Source organism: Myotis yumanensis, unplaced genomic scaffold (assembly GCF_028538775.1).
Source record: "Myotis yumanensis isolate MYYU_CA2020_CCGP unplaced genomic scaffold, mMyoYum1.0.hap1 SCAF_7, whole genome shotgun sequence".
NCBI classification, from domain to species: domain Eukaryota; kingdom Metazoa; phylum Chordata; class Mammalia; order Chiroptera; family Vespertilionidae; genus Myotis; species Myotis yumanensis.
The window spans coordinates 18,871,515-18,895,628 of NW_027223758.1; the positions used below are offsets into that span (position 1 = coordinate 18,871,515).

Consider the following 24,114-nt stretch of genomic DNA (forward strand, 5'->3'; position numbering starts at 1 on the left):
TAAATAAATCATAGCACAGTGGGTCATATTTAGAAAACCGCAGGTCTGGTCCAATTCCTCTCTAGCATTAAAGACACTCTGAGCAACGTGTTTCATCATCATAATCAGAAGAGCTTTACTAAGCAAGCGTCCATTGTTTCTCAGGAAATAATGAGCCCCAAAGTCGATATGGGTCCCTGCTTGGGACTGCACATCAGTGATACTCTTACTAAATATATTCCTGTCAAAATCTTTGTAATATCTAACTCTCCATGAGGTGCAAAAAAAACCTGAGCATCCAATTAATTTCCAGATCAACGCTGCATGCTTTCTGATTAAGCATCGTAAGTACTATTCAGAGCTCTCTGTGGGCTGGTCCGGGTTCCTGCTGATGTGGAGCGAGGCCTTAGAATTGTTGCTGAATCCTCTTCTGTGTTCTCCACAGACAGGGCTCCTAGACCCTGGTGGCTTAGCTTACAAGGTGCCTAATGAGGCCTGCAGTATTTGACAATGTTTTTGTCTGCTCTTTTTAAAGACATTTGTTTTGCAGATAGCACCTAATTTTAAATGTTCCTGAGTTATTTGTTTACTTTTAAGAGGAAGAGGAAGAGGGAAGCAATTAATATTTTGTGAGTGTCTGCTAAATTCAGGATAACTCCCCCTCATCCTCAAGGCATCAGAGTAAGTGTCTCTTCTGCAGAGAGACCTTCCCTCAACCAGCAGACCAGATCAAATTCCCCTGGCTAAACACATTTATAGGACCTAGTACTCTTTCATCACGGCAAAGCCCCACAGTTGTAAGTAAACAATTATTTCTGAAATTATTGGTTTGGAGTCTATTTTCCCTTCTAGACAACGAAGTCTCTGGGTAGGGACTATGTCTGCTTTATTCATCAACATATCTCTGCCTCCAAGCTGGCCCCCAGTGATTCTTGCTTCCTGGTATTCATGACCTTGCATTAGAGTCTCCCACAATAACACGCTGACCCTTATAACCAGCAAGTTACTGCAAAATGGCAGTGGGTGATTTCTGGGGCTAGATCATGAGAGACATTGCAGCTTCCACCTTGCTCCCTCTCTAGGACTACTTGCTCTGAGGGAAGCTAGCTGTGATGCCATGGGGATACTCAAATAGTTCACAGAAACCCACCCAAGGAGAGGAACTGAGCCTTCTGCCAGGAGCCACCCCCATGGGAACCACCTTGGAATTGGATCCTGTAGCCCCAGCAGAGCCTTCTGATAACCACTGCCCTGACCAAGTTTTTGACTGCAATCTCATGAGACACCCTGAACCAGAACTATCCAGCCAAGCTGTTCCTGAATTCCTGACCCATAGATATTGTGGGAGATTAAAAAATGAACCCTGACCTCCTAGTTCATAGATCAACCCTCAACCACTGAGCCACCGCGGCCAGGCTTATTTATTTTTTTAAAATATGTTTTTATTGATCTTTTTAGGGAGAAGGGAGGGAGATAGAGATAGAAACATCAATGAGAGAGAAACACCAACATTAATTGGCTGCCTCCTGCACTTACCCTCTTGGGGATTGAGCCCAAAACCTAAGCATGTGCCCTGACTTTAAACTGAACCGGTGACCTTCTGGTGCATGGGTTGAAGCTCAACCACTAAGCCACATGGGTAGGGCTTAACCATAGTCCATTATTACAGTAGTACACACATACCTTGTATGAATAAATAACTGTAACTATATTTGAAGAGCCTGCTCAAAAATTTTATATAGTGATCTGTGATTAAAAAGTTTGGAGACCAAGGTTGTTACAATATTTGCAAATCAATGAACATGATACACCACATAAACAAAATAAAGGATAAAAATTACATGATCATAATCAATAGATGCAGAAAAAGCATTTGATAACATTCAGCACCCATTTATGATACAAAGTCTCAGCAAAGTGGGAATAGAGGGATTATACCTCAACATAATAAAGGCCATATATGGTAAACCCACAGCCAACGTCATACTCAATGGGCAAAAGCTAAAAGTGTTTCCCTTGAGATCAGGAACAAGACAGGGATGTATGCTTTCACCATTCTTATTCAACATAGTACTGCAATCAAGTACAAAGAAGAAATATAAGGCATCCAAATTAGGAAGGAGGAAGTAAAGCTGTTCTTATTCGGAGATGAGATGATAATGTATATAGAAAACCTTAGAGACTGCATAAAAAAGACTCTATAAAAAAGAAACTCATAACTGCTAAATTTAATAAATGAATTTGGCAAAGTAGGAGGATGCAAAATTACTATTCAGAAATTGGTGGTATTTTTGTACACCAATAATGAATTTTTAAAAAGAGAAATTAAGAAAACAATCCCACTTACCATTGCAACAAAAAATTAATTTACCTAAAAATAAATTTAACCAAAGAGGTAAAAGACTTATACTTGTAAGATTATAAGATAACTGAAGAAAGAAATTGAGGAAGATACAAATAAGTGTAAGCATATACGGTGTTCATGGATAGAAAAAAATGAACATCATTAAAATGTCCATACTATCCAAAACAATCTACAGATTCAAATGAATTCCTATTAAAATACCAATGGTATATCTCACAGATCTAGAACAAGTAAAACAAACATTTATATGGAACCACAAAATACTCAGAATAGTCTCAGCAATTTTGAGACAGGAAACTAAAGTTGGAGGTATTACACTGCTTGATATCAAACTATGCTAAAAGGTCACAGTAATCAAAACAGCATGGTACTGGCATGAAAACAGACATATAGATCAATGGAACAGAATAGAAAGCCCAGAAATCAACTCACACCTTTTTGGTCAATTAATATTTGACAAAAGAGGCAAGAGAATACAATAGGGTGAAGTCAGTCTCTTCAATAAATGGGGTTGAAAATGTTGGACAGATAGATGTAAAAAAATGAAATTAGACCATCACCTTACAAACATACACAGAATACACTCAACATGGATTAAAGAGTTAAATATAAATCACTAGACCATAAAAATCCTAGAAGAAACATAGGCAGTAAAATTTTAGACATTTCTCATAGCAGTATTTTTACAGATCTATTTCCCTTAGGCAAGTAAAACAAAAGAAAAAATAAATGGAACGATATCAAACTAAAAAGCTTTTATACAGCAAAAGAAACCATCAACAAAACAACAAGAAAGCCCACTGCATGGGAGAACATATTTGCCAATGATTCATCTGATAAGGGATTCATTTCCAAAATATAGAAAGATTATACTATTCAACAGCAAGAAGACAAACAACCCAATTAAAAAATGGGCAACCTGAATAGACACTTTTCCAAAGAGGACATAAAGATAGCCAATAGATGCTCAACTTCAGTAATCATTAGAGAAATGCAAATTAAAACTACATTGAGATATTATCTCATGCCTTCCAAAATAGCTATCATCAATAAATCAACAAACAATAAGTGCTGGTGGGGTTGTGGAGAAAAGGGAACCCTCGTGCACTGTTGGTGGGAATGCAAACTAGTGCAGCCACTGTGGAAAACAGTATGGAGTTTCCTCAAAAAATTAAAAATGGAACTGCCTTTTGACACATGATCTCACTTCTGAGAATATATCCAAAGAACCCGAAATACTAATTTGAAAGAATATATGAACCCCTATGTTCATTGCAGTGTTATTATAACAGTCAAGATCTGGAAACAGCCCAAGTGCCCATCAGTAGATGAGTGGATAAAAAAGCTGTGGTACATTTACACAATGGAATACTACTTGGCCATAAAAAAGGGATATCTTACCTTTTTTGGCAGCATGAATGTACCTGGAGATTATTATGCTAAGTGAAATAAGGCAGTCAGAGAAAAACAAATACCATATTATATCACTTATATGTGAAATCGAATGAACAAAGTAAACTGATGAATGAAATAGAAACAGAGGCATGAATAACAGATTGACAGCTGTCAGAGGGGGTTAGGAAACTGGATGAAAGAAGGTGAAGGGATTAGCCAAAACCCATATATATATATATATATATATATATATATATATATATATATAACATAATATGCTAATTAGACCAGATGTCCTTCTGGACGTCCTTCTGGACAACCCAGAGCTGTGAGGATGAGGCAGCCCGTCATGGCTTGCCTTGGGCCAAGCCCCTTGCATGAATTTCGTGCATTGGGCCTCTAGTATATATATATATTTATATCCTATATAATAAAACCCTAATATGCAAATTGACCAAACGGTGGAACAACTGGGTGCTATGACTCGCACTGACCATCAATACAGGAGCTGCCCCCTAGTGGTCAATGTGCTCCCAAAGGGGGAGTGCCGCTCAGCCAGAAGCCAGCCAGAAGCTGGGCTCACCGCTGGTGAGTGCAGCGGTGGTGGCAGGAGCTTCTCCCGCCTTCTGCGGCAGCACTAAGAACCCCTCGGGGGATGTCCAACTGCCGGGGAGTGGGCCTAAGCCAGCAGGCAGACATCCCCTGAGGGGTCTGGGACTGCGAAAGGGCACAGGCAGGGCTGAGGGACACCCCCCCCCCCACCAGTGCACGAATTTGTGCACCGGGCCTCTAAAATAAATAAATAAATAAATAAATATATATATATATATATATATATATATATCACACATAGACAATAGTGTGGTAATGGCCAGAAGGAAAGGGAATTGGGGGCTAGGTGGAGGTGGGCAAAAGTGGGGAAAATGGGGATGGAAAGAGACTTTGCTTGGGGCGATGTGTGCACAATGCAGTGTGCAGCTGATGCTTTGTTGAGTTGTATGCTTGAGACCTGTATGATTTTGTGAACCAATGTTACCTCAATAAATTTCAATAAAAAATTGAAAATGTATATACAAAAAAAAAGTTTGGAGACCTTTGATTTTATAAGTGTAGGAGATACTATTGGATGCCCCATTTATAACCTTTTGCTTTTAGCATTTCAATGCATATTGACTCAACTCTCTTTGGCAAGATTTCCATCTCTTTATCTTTGGAGCCCAATTTGCTCATGATCTTGGCAGCCCAGAAGTATAGGAAATTGCTTGCCCTTCATCCTGGTATCAGCCCTCCATCAATGACTGATGGAAGCTGGAGTGTTAATACTCCAACTCTTTCCTCTCAGGGGTTCTAACCTGTGTCTTGGGGTTGCCCATAAGAACTGAGCTCCAGTTGCCCACAGTGGTAACTCTCTTCACACACCTGACTTGAGTCCCTCCCCTACCTTTGCTCCTGGGACCGTATTCTAAATGAGCTACTGGTCTGTGATTCCATGCCTCAGGGTCAGGTTTGGGGAAATCCAAAGACAGTAAATGAATGCAAAACTCTTTGAGCTCACTCTGCCACAGTGATTAATGTAGAGAGCGTCATGCATGGAAAAGGAACATAACTTTGACTTTATGTCTGTTATTCTCAAAAGCAAGTTAAGTAGCTTCAAACTACTTGACAATTTCATTTCCTTATAAAACCAATTCGGCTTTTGTTTCTTAATCAGTGCTTTTATTGGAAGGGAGGAGAGTTTTGTAAGATTTTAGAGTTACGACAGACGAGTCCAATTTTCTCAGCTTACAAATGAGGATGCTATGCCCCCAGAGACCTTTAGCAGCCTGCCAGAAGTCACTTAGCTAGAAAGTGATAACAGCCGTATCTGGACCGGCATTGCAACTCTCTGGACTCATGTTTCCAACAAAACCATTTTCCTATGTCTTGATACGCAGCTGGTTAGATCAGGGGATATCAGCTGACTTTTCTTAAAGGGTCAAAATGTAAAAATTTTAGTATTTTGGGGTCTGAAGATCTCTGACATAAAAACTCCACTTGGCTATTGTACTGTGAAAGCAACCTTGGACACTAAGTCAACAAATGCGCTTGGCTGGGTTCTGTTAAAAGTTTATTTACAAAAACAAGTGGCCTATTTGTGGATCATAGTTTTCCAACCCCCTAGATGAGATTATAGAGGAGACAAAGGTCCTCTTTGTCTTTATGTTTAGGAGAAATAATCAGGCTCTCCTTATAGCTCTTTAGTGTTTATAATTTGTTTTAAAATAATATATAGTAACTTAAATAACTATTTGTTTTCTACCCCCCCCCCCCCCCCCCCCCATATTTCTGTCTTGTTAAGCCTACACATTAGCCCTGCCAGGCTCGGGGGATACCGTGTTTTAGTCACTAGTTATAGTACAAACAGCACACGCACAGAAAAGACTTCTCCTTCCAAAAAATTGAAACGAGACTATTTTTTCATTGTGTCAATATTAATTCTCAGAATTTAGTGTTCAATATTTTTTGCACCGTTCCCGGAGGTACTGCAATACCGGGTCGATGTGAGGAGTGGGTGGAGCAAGCTCCTATTCCATCTCCCTGCTCCAAAAAATCCATTTAATATATTGTCTTCAGGTAGAGGGCGAATCAGATATTAAACTGATAAGAACAGATACTACACTTGATCTTAGCCAAGAGGCTGAGAAGCGATCGATATTATTTTTTATATTAATTTCAACACAGTGGAATGAGTCTAATTTAGAACAGTAAGATTTATTTGCATTTAAATTGATGTTTTAAGCATTCCCTGTGAAGAACAAATAGCATGCATGCTTTTAATTAGAAGCATTGTTTCCAGGGCAGGTTTGTTTTTCTTTGGAAGGATTTGTAAATATGGTGCAGTGAGTTTAATATTAATACCTGATAATACCACATGTTTCTAGAGAGAGTCCTATGACTAGAGTTCCACATTTTGGGGATTCCATTCTCCTAGTGGAATAGTGGAGAAGCAAAACATATTAGCTAAGAACATGTCCATGAATATCTTTTTAAAAAATTCAAAATATTTTAGATACTTAAAAGAGTATGGAAAACCTAGGTTAATTGTTTGGCTTGAGAATGCATGTTTTGAAAAATCAAAAGGCTATTGCTGATTGCATGTATTACAAATGAATGAGCTGAAAGCATCAAGACAACCATTCTAATTCTTTCTCTAGTTCCTGCTGCTCCCGTGTGGGGTACCCGTCAACCTGGATGGACAGGTCTTCTGTGCCTTGGTTTATGGCTGTGGAACAATATACCAGTTCTCCCCAGAAGCTGGAAAGTACTGAGAAGTTTTCATTTCCTATGTAGACTATCTTCCCCAATGGCATTAAGCAGACACGTTTCGATCATAGTGAGATGCTGTGTTTACTGAGGTATGAATAAATAATTTCTACCATGAGAACAGAAGGAGGAGTATAGCTAAGCCAGAGAGAGGGTTTTTTTGAGGAGAAAGCAGGGCTAGAAGAAAATAGGGGTGAACGTTTCGGTTTCCTACCTAGGAGAGGTGGATAAGAAAGTACCTACTTCATTGGTCACATGCAATGTTAATCCCTTCATCAGCCCGTCAGGCATCCGACACTAACTCGGTCATTTATGCTGTTCCACCCACTGTCCTGTCCTGAGGATGAAGAGGGTGGCAAGACAGTTAAGATCCCTATGTGCCTGCAGCTGACATTCCAATGGGGGAGGCATAAAAAACAAGAACCAAAAATATAATTACAGACTATTTTGAGAATGAGGAAGGGACCCAACAGGGAGTGATACTTAAATTGAGATGGTTCACCTGTGGGGAGAGCCAGTGTCTAAGCCTTCTAAGCCTTGAATTAGAAACAGTCCTGGAGCTAAGGTCTGGCATACAGAGAATGAGCAGGAGATAGGTTGCATAAGTGCTTGGAACCAGGACACAGGAAGCCTCACACGGAAGAAGAAGGAGTGGGGTCCCAAGTGCAGGGAGAGGTTCCAGATGAGTTTTACTAGGAGTTATTGTGGGGAGAGGATATCCGAGAGGGCAAGAATGGAAGCAGGGCCCTGGCTTGGTGACTGGGTTGGAGTTTTGTCCCGTACACCAAAAATATGAATTCAATTCCCGGTCAGGGTGCACACCTAAGTTGTGGGTTCAATCCCCCATCAGTGCGTGTACAGGAGGCAAACAATCAATATATTTTTCTCTCTCCCCCTTCCTCTCTCTCTTAAAGTCAATGAAAACATATCCTTGGGTTAGGATTAAAAAAAAAATAAAGAATAGAAGCAGGAAGCTGAGGCTTTTGTGGGGTCCAGGAGGGAAGTGATGTTGGCTTGGTCCAGGAGGCCAGTGTTGGAATGGAGAGAAACAGATGGATGCATTGCATAGTGGAGCTAGGACCAGCAGATCTGGTAGCTGAGGGGAGAGAAGGTGAGAGAGGAGTCAAGGATGACTCCCATGGTTGGGACATTAGTCATTGTGTCCATGGTAGTGTCATTTTGCTGAGCTGTGGGATCCTGGAGTGGGGCATGATAGATGGTGAACTTCACATTTCACTTCTCACCTGGCTGTGTGAGGTAGGGCAGATCACTAACCTCTCCGATCTTCGGCTTCCTATCTAGGAGAGGTGGATAAGAAGGTACCTACTTCATTGGTCACATGCAATGTAAATGCAATAATGCACGTAAAATCTGAGGCTGGGCACATAGCACATACTCAACAAATGCTGGGTACCAAGACAGCTATGGTTCAGAAGAAGCCAAGGAGGCAAAAGGGACCAAACAGCAGAGGCCAAAATATCAGAATCAACGCAGGGAGAAGAGCGGGAGAGTGGTGCTGTTTTGACTAGCAGTCAACTCTCCATGAGAGTGGCGATGGATTTGTGAGCTAAGACCAAACAAGCGATAAATGAAAACTCTCAAGCCAAACCATTGTGTAGAATGGGATAATTGCGGTTGCTTATGGGTTTTTTTAGTTGAAGTGTTTATGAACCTTGACTCTGGTCTTATTCACAGAGTATACATTCTTTGTTTGTAAGGTGCCTCATAAGAATCCCAATTAGGTACTGACTGTATCAGATAACTCAGTGTTTGTATGGTTACCACACTGCACCCACAGAGGGACTGGCTCCTTTGTATGGAGTCTTCTGGAACATTCTCTACAAGAGAGGAGTCATGTGTGAGTAGATCTATGGGTTATATTGGAGAAGAAAAAGGAGGGTGGTCCAGGATCAGTACCAGGAGGGCATCGATGCCTTTAGCATTCTGGGAAGGTCAATTTATATTTTTTCCAAAGATTAACAAAGACCCATTGTTCATATCAGTAATAGGGACAATCATTATACCCCTTTGATTCTGAAGCAGAGAAGATGATGGTCCCTGTTTTACAGATGGGAAAAATGAGGACCATGAAGATCAACCAACACGTTTTAGCTTGCAGTGACTCCAGGGGAGTCCTTGAACTAGTGTTCCCTGAATAGCTTACAGCAAACCTCTTATTAAAAAAAAAATTGGCAATGTTTGAGCTATAAAACATAAGCCTTCTATTTTCATAGCTTAGGGAAAATACCACCCACACACTGTAATACATCTTATTCTTCCGCCTAGCAGAGCACTCATTGGGAGGGCTGTGTGTGCGACATTCAAAGTACAGAATTCACCATCAAAGTACAGAACTCACCTCATGGTGAGGAACATTGCTCAGAGCCAAGCCCTGGCTTCCTGCACTTGGTTTCAGGTTTTAATTATTGGTTAGTCATTAAAGGTCCCTTTTTTTTCAGTTAGTAATTAAGGGTTCTTTCTTTTATGAAAAATAATTTCCTGTAGGTTGGGAGCCAGCAGGGCTACCATGGTTGAGAAGCAAATACTATTTCTATGTCAGATATTCTCTCTGCCTTGGCTATGCAGGATGAAACATTCCGTTTTGCCCGAAGCTCCAGACTGCGGAAACGTAAGGAGGATCCAAGAGCAGACTCTGAGATGAAGACTGTGGGCAAGTGACTTATTGAAGACTAGAGGCCCGGTGCACAAAATTGGTGCACGAGGGGAGGAAGGGGTCCCTCAGTCTGGCCTGTACCCTCTCGCAATCTGGGACCCCTTGTGGGATGTCCAACTGCTGGTTTAGGCCGGATCCTGCAGGGGTCCCTCGGCCTGGCCTGTGCCCTCTCGCAATTCAGTGCACAAATCTGTGCACCTGCTTGATCACCCCTAACTACTCTGCCTGCCTACCTGGCCACCCGTAACCACTTGCCTCCCTGCCTGATCGACCTTAACTGCTCGCCTATCTGCCTGATCGCTCCTAACCACTCTGCCTGCCTGCCTGATCATCCCTAACCACCTCTGCCTCGGCCCCCGCCACCGCGGCTTCATCCGGAAGGACGTCCGGAATGACGTCCAGAAGGTCATTCAGCTGTCTGGTCTAATTAGCATATTACGCTTTTATTATTATAGATGTGCTTTCAAGGAAGCCAGTGAAGGATGGAGGGAAGCAGGATTAGACAGGGGGAGGGACAAACCAAGATGTGATTTTGGGCATATCCTGCAGGGGACCCTGGAGGGTTAGTTACCACTCAGCATTTTTCCCAGCCCAGGTAGTGTGGGCACCTGCCCGATTCCCTTCTCAGACTCTGCTCTGCGTAAAGATCACAGCTTTCTCTTCATAGAGTAATTGTCCTTAGACAAATGGGAGTCACAAAGCTAAGGAAGTTACATAGGCCCCCAAGGACCACTGGAAGTCAGTGACTGACATAGGGTTAAAAAATGCTAGTTCTCTTCTTCAGGGAGGGACCCACTTGGTAATGTGATTCATGTTCCAGAGCTCCCCAGGGGTCAGGCTGAGGCTAAACTTTTCCCATTTGTGGACCTGCTTGGGTGAGTGTTCCCAAGAGATGCCTGTGGGGATCAGGCCGAAACTAGCAGTCCAACATCCCCCAAGGGGTCCCGGATTTCGAGGGGGCACAGGCCAGGCTGAGGGACCCCAATGGTGCACGAATCCATGTACCAGGCCTCTAGTATGCTTATAAGATCTTTGGTTAATCTCTTCCCGTCCTCCCTCCTGCCCCTTTCCCTCTGAGATCATCAGTCTGTTCCATGTTTCCATACCTGTGTGTTGAGCGTCTGCCCTCTGGTGGTCAGTGCACGTCTTAGCTACTGGTCAGATGGTCGCTTAAGCTTATATGTATATATTTAAAATATTTTTATTGATTTCAGAGAGAAAGAGAGAAGGAGAGAGAGATAGAAACATCAATGATGAGAACTTATCATCGATTAGCTGCCTTCTGCATGCCCTACACTGGGGATCAAGCCCGTAACCTGGGCATGTGCCCTTGACCAGAATCGAACCCTGGACCCTTCGGTTCACAGGCCAACACTCTATCCACTGAGCCAAACTGGCTAGGGCCGAAGAATATATATATATATATATACTTTTTTTAAAAATATATTTTATTGATTTTTTACAGAGAGGAAAGGAGAGGGAGAGAGAGTTAGAAACATCGATGAGAGAGAAACATCGATCAGCTGCCTCCTGCACACCTCCTACTGGGGATGTGTCCGCAATCAAGGTACATGCCCTTGACCGGAATCGAACCTGGGACCTTTCAGTCCGCAGCCGACGCTCTATCCACTGAGCCAAACCGGTTAGGGCCAAGAATATATTTTTAAAGTCTCTTTTAGAGCTAAAGAATTCTCAAACAAGCAGTGGGTTAAGTACTTTGTATTCAGCAACATCTGAGACTTAGTTTAAAAAGCAAAACAAAGGAAGGCTATTCTTCATGAATGTTTGACATACTTTGTAATAAAAGGAAAGTGGAGGGAAAACATGAAAAATTAGAATAACATACTAATTGCCCCCTTTTGACTTCTTTTTCAAAATGCTCTATGTAAATCATTATGTTTCCTTGAGGCAGGAAGGGAAGAGGGAGTTAAGAGCATGGATTTTGAGGTCTCACTGTCTTAGGTTTGTGGTCTTTCTCTGCTGAGTTCTAGCTATGTGACCTTGGGCAATTTGCTTAACTTGCACCCTTGAACATGGGGTGTTCTACGTGCCAGGAGCAGTTTGAAGGGCCCTGTGTATACCACTTAATTGACTTATCACAACCATCAATAAGGTCAGTATTGTATTCACCTATTTTAGAGATGAGACACAGAGTCACATAGCTAGCAAGTACTTGGGGTAGGATTTGAACTCAGGGAGTCTGGTCCCGAAGCCCCTAACTTTCACACCAGACCTATGGCTTTAAGGAACTACAGTGGGAAAACAGGCACATGAGAAAGAGAGAGTAAAATGCATGTCACCTCAATAGGTGTAGCATTTTTCATCACAGCTGCAGCAAGTTATTGTAAATTAATTATTTGTAGCGACCGCTCCGAGCAAAACTTGGGCACCTAGGGTTTTTTATTTGGCTCTCTCAGGTGAAAATCCAAAGTAGGAAACCTAGGGAAATGTTTCACATCTTGGGAATTTAATGAGTCTATACTAATAGTAAGGAAGAGAGTAAGAAAGAAACAAAGTGTGGCTCAGTGGTTGAGCATTGACCTATGAACCAGGAGTTCACAGTTTGATTCCTGGTCAGGGCACATGCCTGGGTTGTGGGCTTGATCCCCAATAGGGAGTGTGCAGGAGGCAACTGATCAATAATTCTCTCCCATTATTGATGCTTCTGTCTCTCTCCCTCTCCCTTCCTCTCTGAAATCAATAAAAATATATTTAAAAAAGAAAGAAACAAAGGCAGTGGAGAATATATTTCTATATTTTCATAAATTACTTTTGTGGCTTATCATGCAATAAAAATATTGCTATACATTTTTCGAACAGGAATGTTTGGTGATAAGCAGAATAAGATCCTAATAGCTTCCTAGCCTTCATTCATCCATCTATATATCCATTCATCCATTCTAGGAAATGAAGCCTCTGGTTGATTCTCTCATAACAAGAGAATTGGAAGACATTATCTTGGTCTTAGGTCACTTAAATTTAGTCGAAAAATTAGACTTGGTCAGAGGCCTTTAGAGAATTTGGGGTGAGTAAATTATTATTGTGGGCAAATTTTGGTCTAAGCTTCTTGGTGGAAGCAAATCTTCAGAGGCAAAACCAGTTATAATCCAACCCCCCTTTGTTCAGAATCATGAGATCAAGCTTCTAGGTCAGTGATTTCAAGATTTTTTAAAAATATACAATACCTGACTAGTCAGGTGTTGCAGAATTTTAGTAATTCGTTTATTTGTGCCATGAAATGAAAAAGGTTGAAAATCACTGGTCTAGATTAATTCATATGCTTTATCAATGTGAGAAAACATTTTTGAAGTGCTATCAAATATCTTCCTATCTCTAGCCTGCCACATTCTCATAGTGGGTGGTGCTTTTATTTCCAGGACAGCCCTGAGCACAGTATGTTGTAATTATATACTCACATGTGTGTCTCCCTTACTGAATTTAGAAATCCCTGAGTGTAGGGACCAGATTTTTCACATTTTATAATCCAGGCCCCTCATCCAGAATCTTGCATACAGCAGAAAATTAGTAGAAGTGTCTTAAATGCCCACTAGATTCAATGGAACAAAAAGTAGTCAACTGAGCAATGTGGAAAAATTGATTGACCAGATTTTTTCTTTGTTTTCACCTGTAGCTGTAAGTCTAGGTCCAAACAAGTAGTTTCATTTGAATTAAAATTGTTTCTCCCATTTTTATATCAAAGCTTATTCCTCTAAAAATGGGCACATTCCTCTGCTACATGGGTTGAGTCAGGTGATAGTCATCTGACTGATGGTCTGTCCAGATAATTAAAACATTTTTATTTCCAGTATTCAGTGTGGCCTCCTCATGATAAAGTGCTACAATGATGTGACATCAAAAAAAAGTCAGCCTCTCCTTTTAATAAGGTACAAAGGTTGTTTAAACCTCAATTTTATATGCAATATTAATGTGTTCTATTTAAATATTAATCAGACTAAAAGCCTGGAGCAATGCATGCAATCAATACTTCACAGCAGCTGAGTCATCCAGGGCTGAGGACTGGGCCCATCTCCAGCAGGTGCCCTTTCATCATGGCGGCCACTTGCCACCTGGAGCCCTGGTGTGCACATGGCTGCTGGGCTCAAAGTCACTTTCTCCAGGCTCCATGCTGGCAACCCTTCAGAGTGCTCCAGAGGCCTCTCTTCAAAGATAGTTATCTTTTAAGAACCCATCAAAAGAATGGAAAAGTGCAGGTCCTTAGGGGTGAGCTTTTGTTGGTGAAATAACAACTCTGGATTATAAATAATGTTCCAAATTTTGGACTGAATCAAAGAGCATTAGACTTGGTCAGAGGCCTTTCCCATCTGGAAACTTAACTGCATTTTCACCAACCTGTCTTCTACACATTCCAGACATGAAACAGCTCTTGGTTATTTGCATGTGAATTATCTACACTGAAAATCATATTTCTCCAGGCCTTTGGCTATGGGAACCTCAGTTAGTTCTATGATCCTCTATTCCTCTCATCAGGGACATGCATTAATGGGAATGGGGTGGTGGCATCACCTATGAGATAACTGAGAGCTGGGAGTGAGAGGGTTCTGCATGCTAGAGGTCCCATCATCAACGATAGGAGCTGATTTTATTTGCAATGAATGAATGATGGATTAACAGTCAATGCAATTTAGCAAATATTTATTGAATGCCTGTTTAGCACTGTGCTAAATGTTAAGGGGGACGCACATTTTAAAAAAGCACACACTTGCCGAAACCGGTTTGGCTCAGTGGATAGAGCATCAGCCTGCGGACTGAAAGGTCCCAGGTTCGATTCCGGTCAAGGGCATGTACCTGGGTTGCGGGCACATCTCCAGTGGGAGATGTGCAGGAGGCAGCTGGTCGATGTTTCTCTCTCATCGATGTTTCTAACTCTCTATCTCTCTCCCTTCCTCTCTGTAAAAAATCAATAAAATATATTTAAAAAAAAATAAAAAAAAAAAATAAAAAAAAAATAAAATAAAAAAGCACACACTTTCCTACAAAGAGGTCGTGATCTAGTCCTTATGCCATCATATGGAAATAGCATTGTTGACTGAATAAATGAATGAATGAAGTGCCAAAATGAATGATGAGATTAATCATCAGAATCTTGGAATGTTTTCAAAGAAATCCATGTTATAAGGTGTATCCCTAGAGAATTTGATTCAGTAGGTCTGGGGTAGGGCCAGGGAAATCTATATTCTCCTTAGGCTGGGATGGGCATCCATTACTGTGGGAGGACCAAGGAGGGGGTCGATCATGGGTAACTGTAATAGCTGCTGCATAAAAACAACCATAAAATGTCAGCAGTATATCACAATAAGCATTTATATCACTTATGAGTCTACCGTTCAGCTAGGAGCAAGATGATCTAGGTTGGGCTCAGCAAGGCAGCTCTGCGGATCTTGGCTGGGCTTGCTTGCTTCTAGGGCAGTGGTTCTCAACCTTCCTAATGCTGCGACCCTTTATTACAGTTCCTCATGTTGTGGTGACCCCCAAACATAAAATTATTTTTGTTGCTACTTCATAACTGTAATTTTGCTACTCTTATGAATCGTAATGTAAATATCTGATATGCAGGATGTATTTTCATTGTTACAAATTGAACATAACTAAAGCATAGTGATTAATCACAAAACAATATGTAATTATATATGCGTTTTCCGATGGTCTTAGGCGACCCCTGTGAAAGGGTCGTTGGACCCCCAAAGGGGTCACAACCCACAGGTTGAGAACCGCTGTTCTAGGGGTTGGCTGGGGGTCAGCTGGTATTGGCAAGGCTCTTCCACCAGGCAGCTCTGCTTCTTACCGCAGTTCTGTAGGTTGACTTCAGTGGCTGTGTTATGGGTTCTGGCAGCTGGGATAGCTCTTCTCCATGTGTCTCTCATCTTCCTCCTGGTTACAGTGGGCTAGCCTGGGCATGCTCTTCTAATGGAGATGGTAGAGGCATAGGAGAGCATATGGGAATACAAAAGGCCTTTTAAGGCCTCTGAACTGGCAATCTGACACTTCCATGTAATTTTACTGCTTTAAACAAGTCAGATGGCCCCACCCAAAGTCAAGGGGTGGGAAATACACTTCCCCCTTTTAGAGAGAAGTTCTGCAAAGCCCCTCAGTAGAAGCTGAGGTCTAGGGAAGGATGAGGAGTTGGAGCCAATGCAGTCTTCCACATTTGCTGCACTCAAGAATTTGTGGAAAAATGAAGGAGGAGCACCCAAATCTGTACAGATTTCAGCACAGGATCTTGGAGCTGCTCAGAGGATGACGCACAGTTTCCAAACTGAGAGATGGAGGTCCTAGTTCAAGAAGCGGTTCAACCTTCAAGTCACCAGGGCAAAAGCCCGAGTCCCACACTGTGATCACTTAAACCTCAGGAGGTGTAATTTCCTTGGCCTGGAGAAAACTTCATTTGGAAAAATTACCATTTTACAATCCTTTCACCCACTTTGAGGATGAGGACTCCCTTATGAATATCCATGAATATCCTTTAGCTCAAAGAGCTGAGACGGAGAAGAGTAGATGAGAAATTCTACTGGGACATCCTTTCTCATTACATTCCTGGCCATGGGCAATGAATCTTCTCTCTCCCTTTATCTTCTGCTACTTGGATGTTCTTTTAAAAATAAACCTTTCAAATAAAATTTAAAAATAAATAAATAAACCTTTCTTTTTTCAAATAAGTCTTTGCGCTTTCTTTTGGTAGCCTCTGCTTTTTGGCCTTTGCTTTCCTAGCTTCACAATCTTATACTTAGTCTGGTTGAGGTGTCTTTTTCTTCTCTTTTGAGAACTTTGCGCTTACAGAGGAGGGCATTGACCAATCGCACCGTTTTTGAGGCATGCTCCTGCTTCTCCACCAGGACCACCAGCCATTGTGCACAGTGGTAATCTCAGCTCTTTTGAGATGGAAATGAATGTTTATTGAGCATGTTATCTGGAAGACCTTATACACATGGTATCTCAATGATACTTCACAGCAAACCTGATATTCATTTTGTCCATTTCACAAATTGAGGATATTAAATTCAAAGAGGTTTAGTAGGTTAGTCTCAAGTTGCACAACTATGACTCAGGAAGCCAAACATCACACTCAGTTTCCATTACTGTCACACTGTCAGAACTTTATCCTTGCATGCTGGCCGACTCTGTCAGCACCTGCAACTCTCCACCTGAAGACTCTCTATCTCTGCTGACTGCATTCTACTTGCATGGTGGGCAGGCCAGAAGAGCTGGGGAGTTAAGCCCCCCCAACCTCCCTAACTTGGGCCCTCTCCTGGGACACACCCCTCAACCAGTGATTGACAAGAGTTGATGGATAACTTTGAGTGGCTCTGTCTACACTTTCCCAGAGTTCTGTGGTGAGAGCATGCTCCTTTGCTCTCAGTAGTAATAGGCTCTGTAACAAACCCTTTCTCAGCTGCTCTTCCTTGTGGAATAGCTTCCTTTCTCCCCAGCTGGTACTTCCTGGGGTCTCCCTGCCCCCTCCGCCCCCAATAAACTACTTGCTTTCCAATGCTTATCTCAGGTCTGCTTCTGAGAAAACTCCCACCCACAGCAAGATGACTCTCTTTGGATTTTACAGAACCACTAGCCATTTCTTCACTTTTGTAGCTTCAGCAGAGAAGGCTTTGGGCAAAGCAGAGGTGTTTGGCTCCACTCACACCCACCCTGTGGAACTTGACCCTCAGTCACAATTCTCGTGTTCTTGGCGAAGTATCCCTCTATTCCTGAAGACCTCTGGACTTGGACCAGTGCTGTGAACACAGGCGCGTGATCATCACTGAGTGGGGCCACACGGTAAAGAGATGAACAACCTCCCTGCCTGCCAGCCCCTCACCTGTGAGATACGTCCCACACCAGTGTCCTTACCGACCGCCGGCTTCTCTGGAGAGCACCTGAGTCTGGCTTCTCTCTCTTCCTCTGGGGCGTGGACATAGCAGGTCCAATACACAGTGATCAGATTGTGTTAGTGTGTATATCCAGACCATTCTCCCAGAGAGGATGGGGTAAAGGAACTCTGATTTAGACTTGGTCTAAAATAGTGTCTTGGCCAATACTTGTTTCATGTTATTACTACTGGGATGGAAAAAGGAGGGTTTTAATTATTTGGGATAGTGAGCATTTATCAGTGGGACTGGATCCCTCAGATTAAATCCAATCATAGAACAATAGAGTAATACTTCAAGCAGCTATTATTATCCTTTATTTCTAACTCTCAACAGATTTAATGTAGATTTGTTGAATTAAATTAACACCAACAACTCACATTTATATATTGATTTGCAGCTTTCAAAGGATTTTAATTCTCAGTTTAAATAGAAAGAACACCAGACTACCAGTATACTCTGACTCATCTCTTCTTTTTTAAAAAAATATATTTTTATTGATTTCAGAGAGGAGGGGAGAGGGAGAGACAGATGGAAACATCAATGATAAGAGACAATCATTGATCGGCTGCCTCCTGCAGGGCCCCTACTGGAGATCGAGCCTGCAACCCTGGCATGTGCCCTTGACCAGAATCGAACCCCGGGACCCTTCAGTCCCCAGGCTGATGCTCTATCCACTGAGCCAAACCAGCTAGGGCATCTTCTCTTTTAATATATGGGAAAAAACAAGCTTTGAAAAACATTTCTTGTTTGGGAAACAGTGTGTCTAGTTTGATTATGAAGAAATTGCTGTCATTTTTGTCTAAAAACCTCTGCTAGAGTTTTCACTTCTCACAAAAAATAATCTGTAGCAAAAAGGAATTTCCCCAACACAGCCCATTTCTGTTTATTTTAACCTTTAATAAATTTCCAAGTCATCCTCTCTGAGGCAAATGTTGCCAGCACCCAGTCCATTTAGCTTTCGCCTATCACCCTCGTGAGTTCTGGCTGCCTGTACCTGCCTCTTTGGCAAGGGCTGTGGGAAGGTAGGATGTGCCGGGATTTTAACATTTCCTGGGACCGGCCCTCAACCAATGATTGACAGAAGTTGCTGTAAAAATACTCCCACTTCCTTGGGTATCCCGTCCTGGGTGGGATAACTGGCACTTATTCTACTCTGTCCCCGACTTCCCAGTGGGATGAAGTCCCAGCTGCTCCCTTGTTTGATAATGTACCATTTATTAGCTGCTTCCCCTTCCATATCTCATTCCTCCCTCTATTCTTGCTTCCTGGGATCACCTCTCAAATAAACTACTTGCACTCAAACCCTTGTCTCAGGTCTGCTTGTGAAGGAACTCAAACACAGACCTCCCCAAAGTACATTTCACTAGGAGGGCACCAGGCTAGCCTATCACATCCAAACCATTAAGTCACCTAACAAGGTGTGAAGCTGTCTGTTAATCCTTTGCTCAAACAATTTTTGAGCTTATCACTGTCCACCGATTTCATTGTTCTCCTGGGCAGGTCTACTCCACTTGCCACCCTCATTCTGTTAATTATAGTGTAAAATTTTCAATTAAAAATAAAGAAGATAAATTTGGTTAGTAGCTTTAAAGCTGTCAGTCTCTACACAGAGTAAGAGAGACACCGAGACTGTACAAATCAGTTCAGGCTCAGGTTCTCTGCTGAGGAATTAAGAATGAGGTATTTGATGTTCAGTTTTCTCACTTATACCAAAGACAGAAAACAGTTTTAATCTTCACCCAAGGATTTTAGAGAGAGAAAAGGGGAGAGAAAGGAAGAGAGAAACATTGATCAGTATGCACCCTAAACAGAGACTGAACCCACAACCTAGGCATGTGCCCTGACCAGGAATCCAATCCAAAACCTTTCCAATCCAAAACCAACCGAGACACACCAGCCAAGGTGAGAGAATATTATATTACAAAATTTGTAATCAGCTATGTAATTAGACATAATTTTTGTAAGGTTCCAAGTATTTAATAAATATTGAAGACTAGGACCTTCCTCTGGATTGAAGTTTCTGTTCAATTCTTAGATGTCATCTACTCTAAGATTAGTGTAGACATTGTCATCTCCTCAACAACACATACCTGCCAACTGGCCATCAATATTCCTCTTTTTTTTTTTTTTGTTAATCCTCACTCCAAGATATTTTTTCCATTGATTTTTAGAGAGAGTGGAGGGGTGGGGGGGGGGGCGGGGAGAGAGAGAGAAATATTGATGTGAGAGAGACACATCTATTGGCCACCTCATGCATGAGCCCGGACCAGGCCGGGATCAAACCTGTAACCCAGGCACATGCCCTTGACCCAGAATCAAACCTGAGGCCCCTCAGTGCTCCAGCTGACACTCCAACCATTGAGCGACACTGGCCAGGGCAACACTCCTCTTGAACATTTTCAGATATGGAGAACTCATTACTTAATGGGACAGTTAATTCCTTTTATTTATCAACCTTAATCATTAGACAGTTCCTCCTTTAACTGAACCAAAATCTTTCTCTTGCAGTTGTCATCCTTTGGTGGGAATTTTCTTGGGAGAAATGACTAAATTAGTTGAACGCCTCATCCCACATAGAGCATTGGAGAATAGGAACTATTTAAAAACATATTTAATGTGCCTCTTAAGTTGTCAACCCCCTCTCCCATCCCCCAATCTTTCAGCTTTCCTTAGCAGGCTATAGTTCAGAGCCCCTCTGGTACCTTGTCTATCTGTCACTCTTCCTCTTGGAATGAGACTTCCATTAGAACCAATTTAGTTGTCCAACAATTGGGGATTAGAAAATTTAAATACAACGCAGCATGAGTAAAAACTGTATAGCCCTATAGTCATGTTTTGAAGAGTATTTAATGATATAAAAGTGTTCATGACATATCAGGTGGAAGGGGGCATACTGTATATGCCACAAGAGCCCAGTTTCATTAAAAATACGCACACAGAAGTGAACACGACACTCATAGAACCCATAGAGTCTTTCAGGTATATTCTGATGTCACAGAGTTGAGAGGAGCTAGTACCTCTCAATTTGGATGCTTTACTTTCCCATTTCAGTTTACGGGTTTCGGCAGAATCTCAAGGTTAATTAGCGTTGTATCTGCAGTTCATCAGAGCCCCAGGGAATTTTTCCCCCCTCTTGAGTTATTATCTCTTTTAATCTGACAATTGGTATTGGGATCAGCCCTTCACAAAAACAACGGGGCTGGGCAGTGAGCAGGGAAGGAGGCCCAGGTCAGTCTCTGTGTAAGTGGCTTTGGTGGGGACTGGACTGGCAGGAGTGAGAGGTCTTCCAGCCTGACCAGCAGACACCAGACCTTCAAGTCCTGAAAGTTGCAAGATGGAGCAACACTGGTCTGCAAAAGTGAGCAGAGCCCTGTTTGGCGGCTCTGCGAGGTGCTGGGTCCTGCAGATGGCAGGAAGCCTGTGCAGCCACAGCTCAGGTCTGGGGAGAATACTAATAATGCCTCTGTGTGCACCTCCACAGGCTACCATCCCCGCCAGTTCTGTGTAAGAAAAGCCTGAGGGTATCAAAGCGCTGGAGAAAACGCAACACAAGCATTTCTCAATCTCCCTTTGGGAGAACTCTCCAGATCCCTGCAGCTACTGGGGAGACAGAGAAAGGGATGGCATGAGAGGAGGCAAACGAGGCTCTATGTGGGGCAGTCCCTTTAAGGAGGCAAAAGGGACAGCCAGGCAGACAGCTCCACGTGTGTCTGCAGGAGGGGAGAAAGGACACAGGAAGGGGAGGAGAAATGTTTCCTTAGACTCTGCAGATGGACCACTGAGGCGGAACCTGCAACTCATAAGTGGTTCTTTATTGTCTTGTCTACAGGAGTGGAGTCTCATCTCTTGGAACAGAGCTTCGGATTAATTTTTGTCATGTCTCTCTGGGCCCACTTCGTCTGGACGGTGCCAATGATTCATTTAATTTTCTTTTTAATTATTAAAAAGATGCTCAGCCCTATGTATACTCTTGTAGATTTATAAGACTCCTGCAGTAAAGAGAAACCTGGCCCATGGGTGCTCTGTTTCCTAACGCTCAATGCACTGAACACGTGGAAAATCTCTGTTCTCTTTTTGCATTGTCGATACACACTTTCTAGGGTGAATGACCCAGGATGTTGATCCCAAAACACTTCTTTTCTCTATTGAAGTTCATGTACTCTTCAGTATGACCTCTTCAGCTACTAAAATGACATTCTGAATACTTAGTTCTGCAGCTTATAGAAGTATTGCTTAGTAATAGTTTAGATAATTATAAGTGAACACCACCAATGCTCGAATAGAGGCTCTCCTGGGGTTAAAATAAAGGGATCACTTATCTTTAAAGGGTTTGTAGGTTTCATCAGGGAAGCAGAGTGACTTGCTGGGTCAAAGTCAGAGCATGTGGTTCTAGCCCAACAGCATTTCCCATGCCTTTATGTTAATATTTCTTACCTGTCAAGGGAAACTAAATGCTCTACACAGTGCTGTGGGGGCAAGTCAGTGTGCAGGGCTCATAAACACAGAAATAATAAAAAAAGATGATGTTCTTGCTTTCATACAGCTATGGTTGTAATGTGAGTTGCTGCACTTTTTGGCATTTTGCCATCAGTTTCATCCAGCAAAAACCCAACAGGCTCATTTCCACCCTTCAATTCAATACTAGTATCCTCAGCTAGAGTTGATTTTAAACCTCCCTCGTATTTGCCCCTCCCTGTACCTTTCAGACCTCAAGTTTCCTGCTTTTCTTCTTAGGAAGCCACCAGTTTTTTCTGCTGCTAGGCTCCATACCCTGTCTGTCTTTGGCCTGAGCTGTGGGCTTTAACAAGACGGGAAGTTTTAGTGTGCATGCCTGTGCATACATGGACGTGTTCACGTGTGTGTTCCATGTGCATGCATGTATGTGTAAATGTGCATGTGTATGTTCCTAATAACAAGGGACACTAGAACACCTAAGGTGCACATGTTTCCCCACACAGGTCAGTTTGTACTTACATAGTTCGAGGCCAGGTCTGGGTGGAGATAGTCAATCCCTGTGAAAAGACAATAGCACAGGAGCGAAAGGTTAATACCTGCCACCGTCCTCAGGGAAGCTGCTCTAGAAAGATCTTATGTGCTGCACCCAGGATACACTGTGCCTGAGGCCCCAGCCTTGTGTTTCGCTTCCTGAGTGAGGGTGGGTGGGTTGCACCGCCCAAGTGAAGAGACAGCTGCCACCAGATGCATTGGAGGAGGGAAGCCAATTAGAGTTTGGAGCCTCAGGATAACACTTCTGCCATAAATGTCAGCACAAAGGGGCTTAGTGTGTATAAGATTGATGGCTCATCAGGGCAGTGATGCAAGAGAGATTTGTGGAAATCCTGACATTTCTAAAGCATCAACAGGCATTTCTTTTGAAATGAAACTGGCCCCGGGGGCGGGGGCGGGGGGGCGGGGGAAAGCAATGGATTAGTAGAGGGTTCTCTGGCATAGAAGCAATAAGAGTAACATAGCTGGGCAAGAAAAGCGATTAGGTGACGAGCAAATGGTCTCCTGCAATGTGTCCCAAGTGGGAGGTGATACTTGTCTTTCCAGACTGTGGCTTTCCTGGAAGCTGAGACCTCGAGTCGCCCTGCAGGGGTCCTGTGCTTTCTCCTGCATGTGGACTACCTTGTTGCCTAATAGTCATTCCAGTGGTAGAATTATGGTCCATGAGTTGCTGGCCTCCATCAGACTCGTGAGCCTCAGAAAGCACCCTGGAACTTCAAGGGCAAATTGAAAAGTTTTCCTCCAGGTCTGATAGCCATATAATCATTGCAGTTTCATTTCATCTGAGCATCTAGCCCTCCAAGAAACGAGCCAGGCTCCTGCACTACCTAGTATAATGGTTGTAAGTGTAGGTTTTGCAATCAAAGATTTGAGTTTGAATACCAGCCACGCTGCCAACTGGCTGCATGACTTCAGGGAAAGCGCGTGGCTTCTATATGCTTGTTTTCTTCTTGATCTAGTGGAGGTGAGAACAGTGTGGTGTGCTTGTAATGGTGGCATTTAACAACTCAATTGGGTTGCAATATTTAAAAGCCAGAAGCATTATTCAACCTCTTGTATAACTGTCATCTTTACTGCATGCATACCAAAGTCAGGTCACAGTTATAGCTTTGCTCTGCAAAAAGGAACTTATATCAGGATGCATATAGTTGACCCTTGAACAACAAGGGTTAGAGGAGCCAACTTCCTGGGCAGTTGAAAATCTGCATATAACTTAAGTCGGTCCTCCACATATGTGGATTCCCAACCACCAGTTGACCCTTGAAGAAAGCGAGTTTGAACTGTGCTGACCAATAGAAAAACCCACGTATAAGTGGACCCACACAGTCCAAGCCAGCATTCTTCAAGGGTCAACTGTATTTGTAAAAAAAGTTTTCCTTTGTTTTTTTTCTTGTTGCACAAGTCATTTCTGGTAAGTACTTTTTAGACTGGCAATCACTGTTCTTGGGAAAGCTGCTCTAACATGTTTCATATCTTGCTGCTGATATTTTGATATTCTGAAACAATTACTG

At 42.5% G+C, this 24,114-nt stretch overlaps 1 protein-coding gene and 1 non-coding gene across 2 annotated transcripts in view; both read right to left on the minus strand.

The window, feature by feature from the left end:
- The window catches only part of PCSK2 (proprotein convertase subtilisin/kexin type 2), a 264,456-nt gene that overhangs the window by 95,719 nt on the left and 144,623 nt on the right, over positions 1–24,114 (minus strand). The window contains exon 5 of the mRNA XM_070419880.1: positions 22,571–22,608. Within this exon, the coding sequence (XP_070275981.1) occupies positions 22,571–22,608 (38 nt within the window). The remainder of the gene's footprint in view (positions 1–22,570; positions 22,609–24,114) is intronic.
- Positions 6,237–6,428, minus strand: LOC139014806 (U2 spliceosomal RNA). Its single transcript, XR_011472350.1, has one exon. It is a non-coding gene; the product is annotated as a U2 spliceosomal RNA (small nuclear RNA).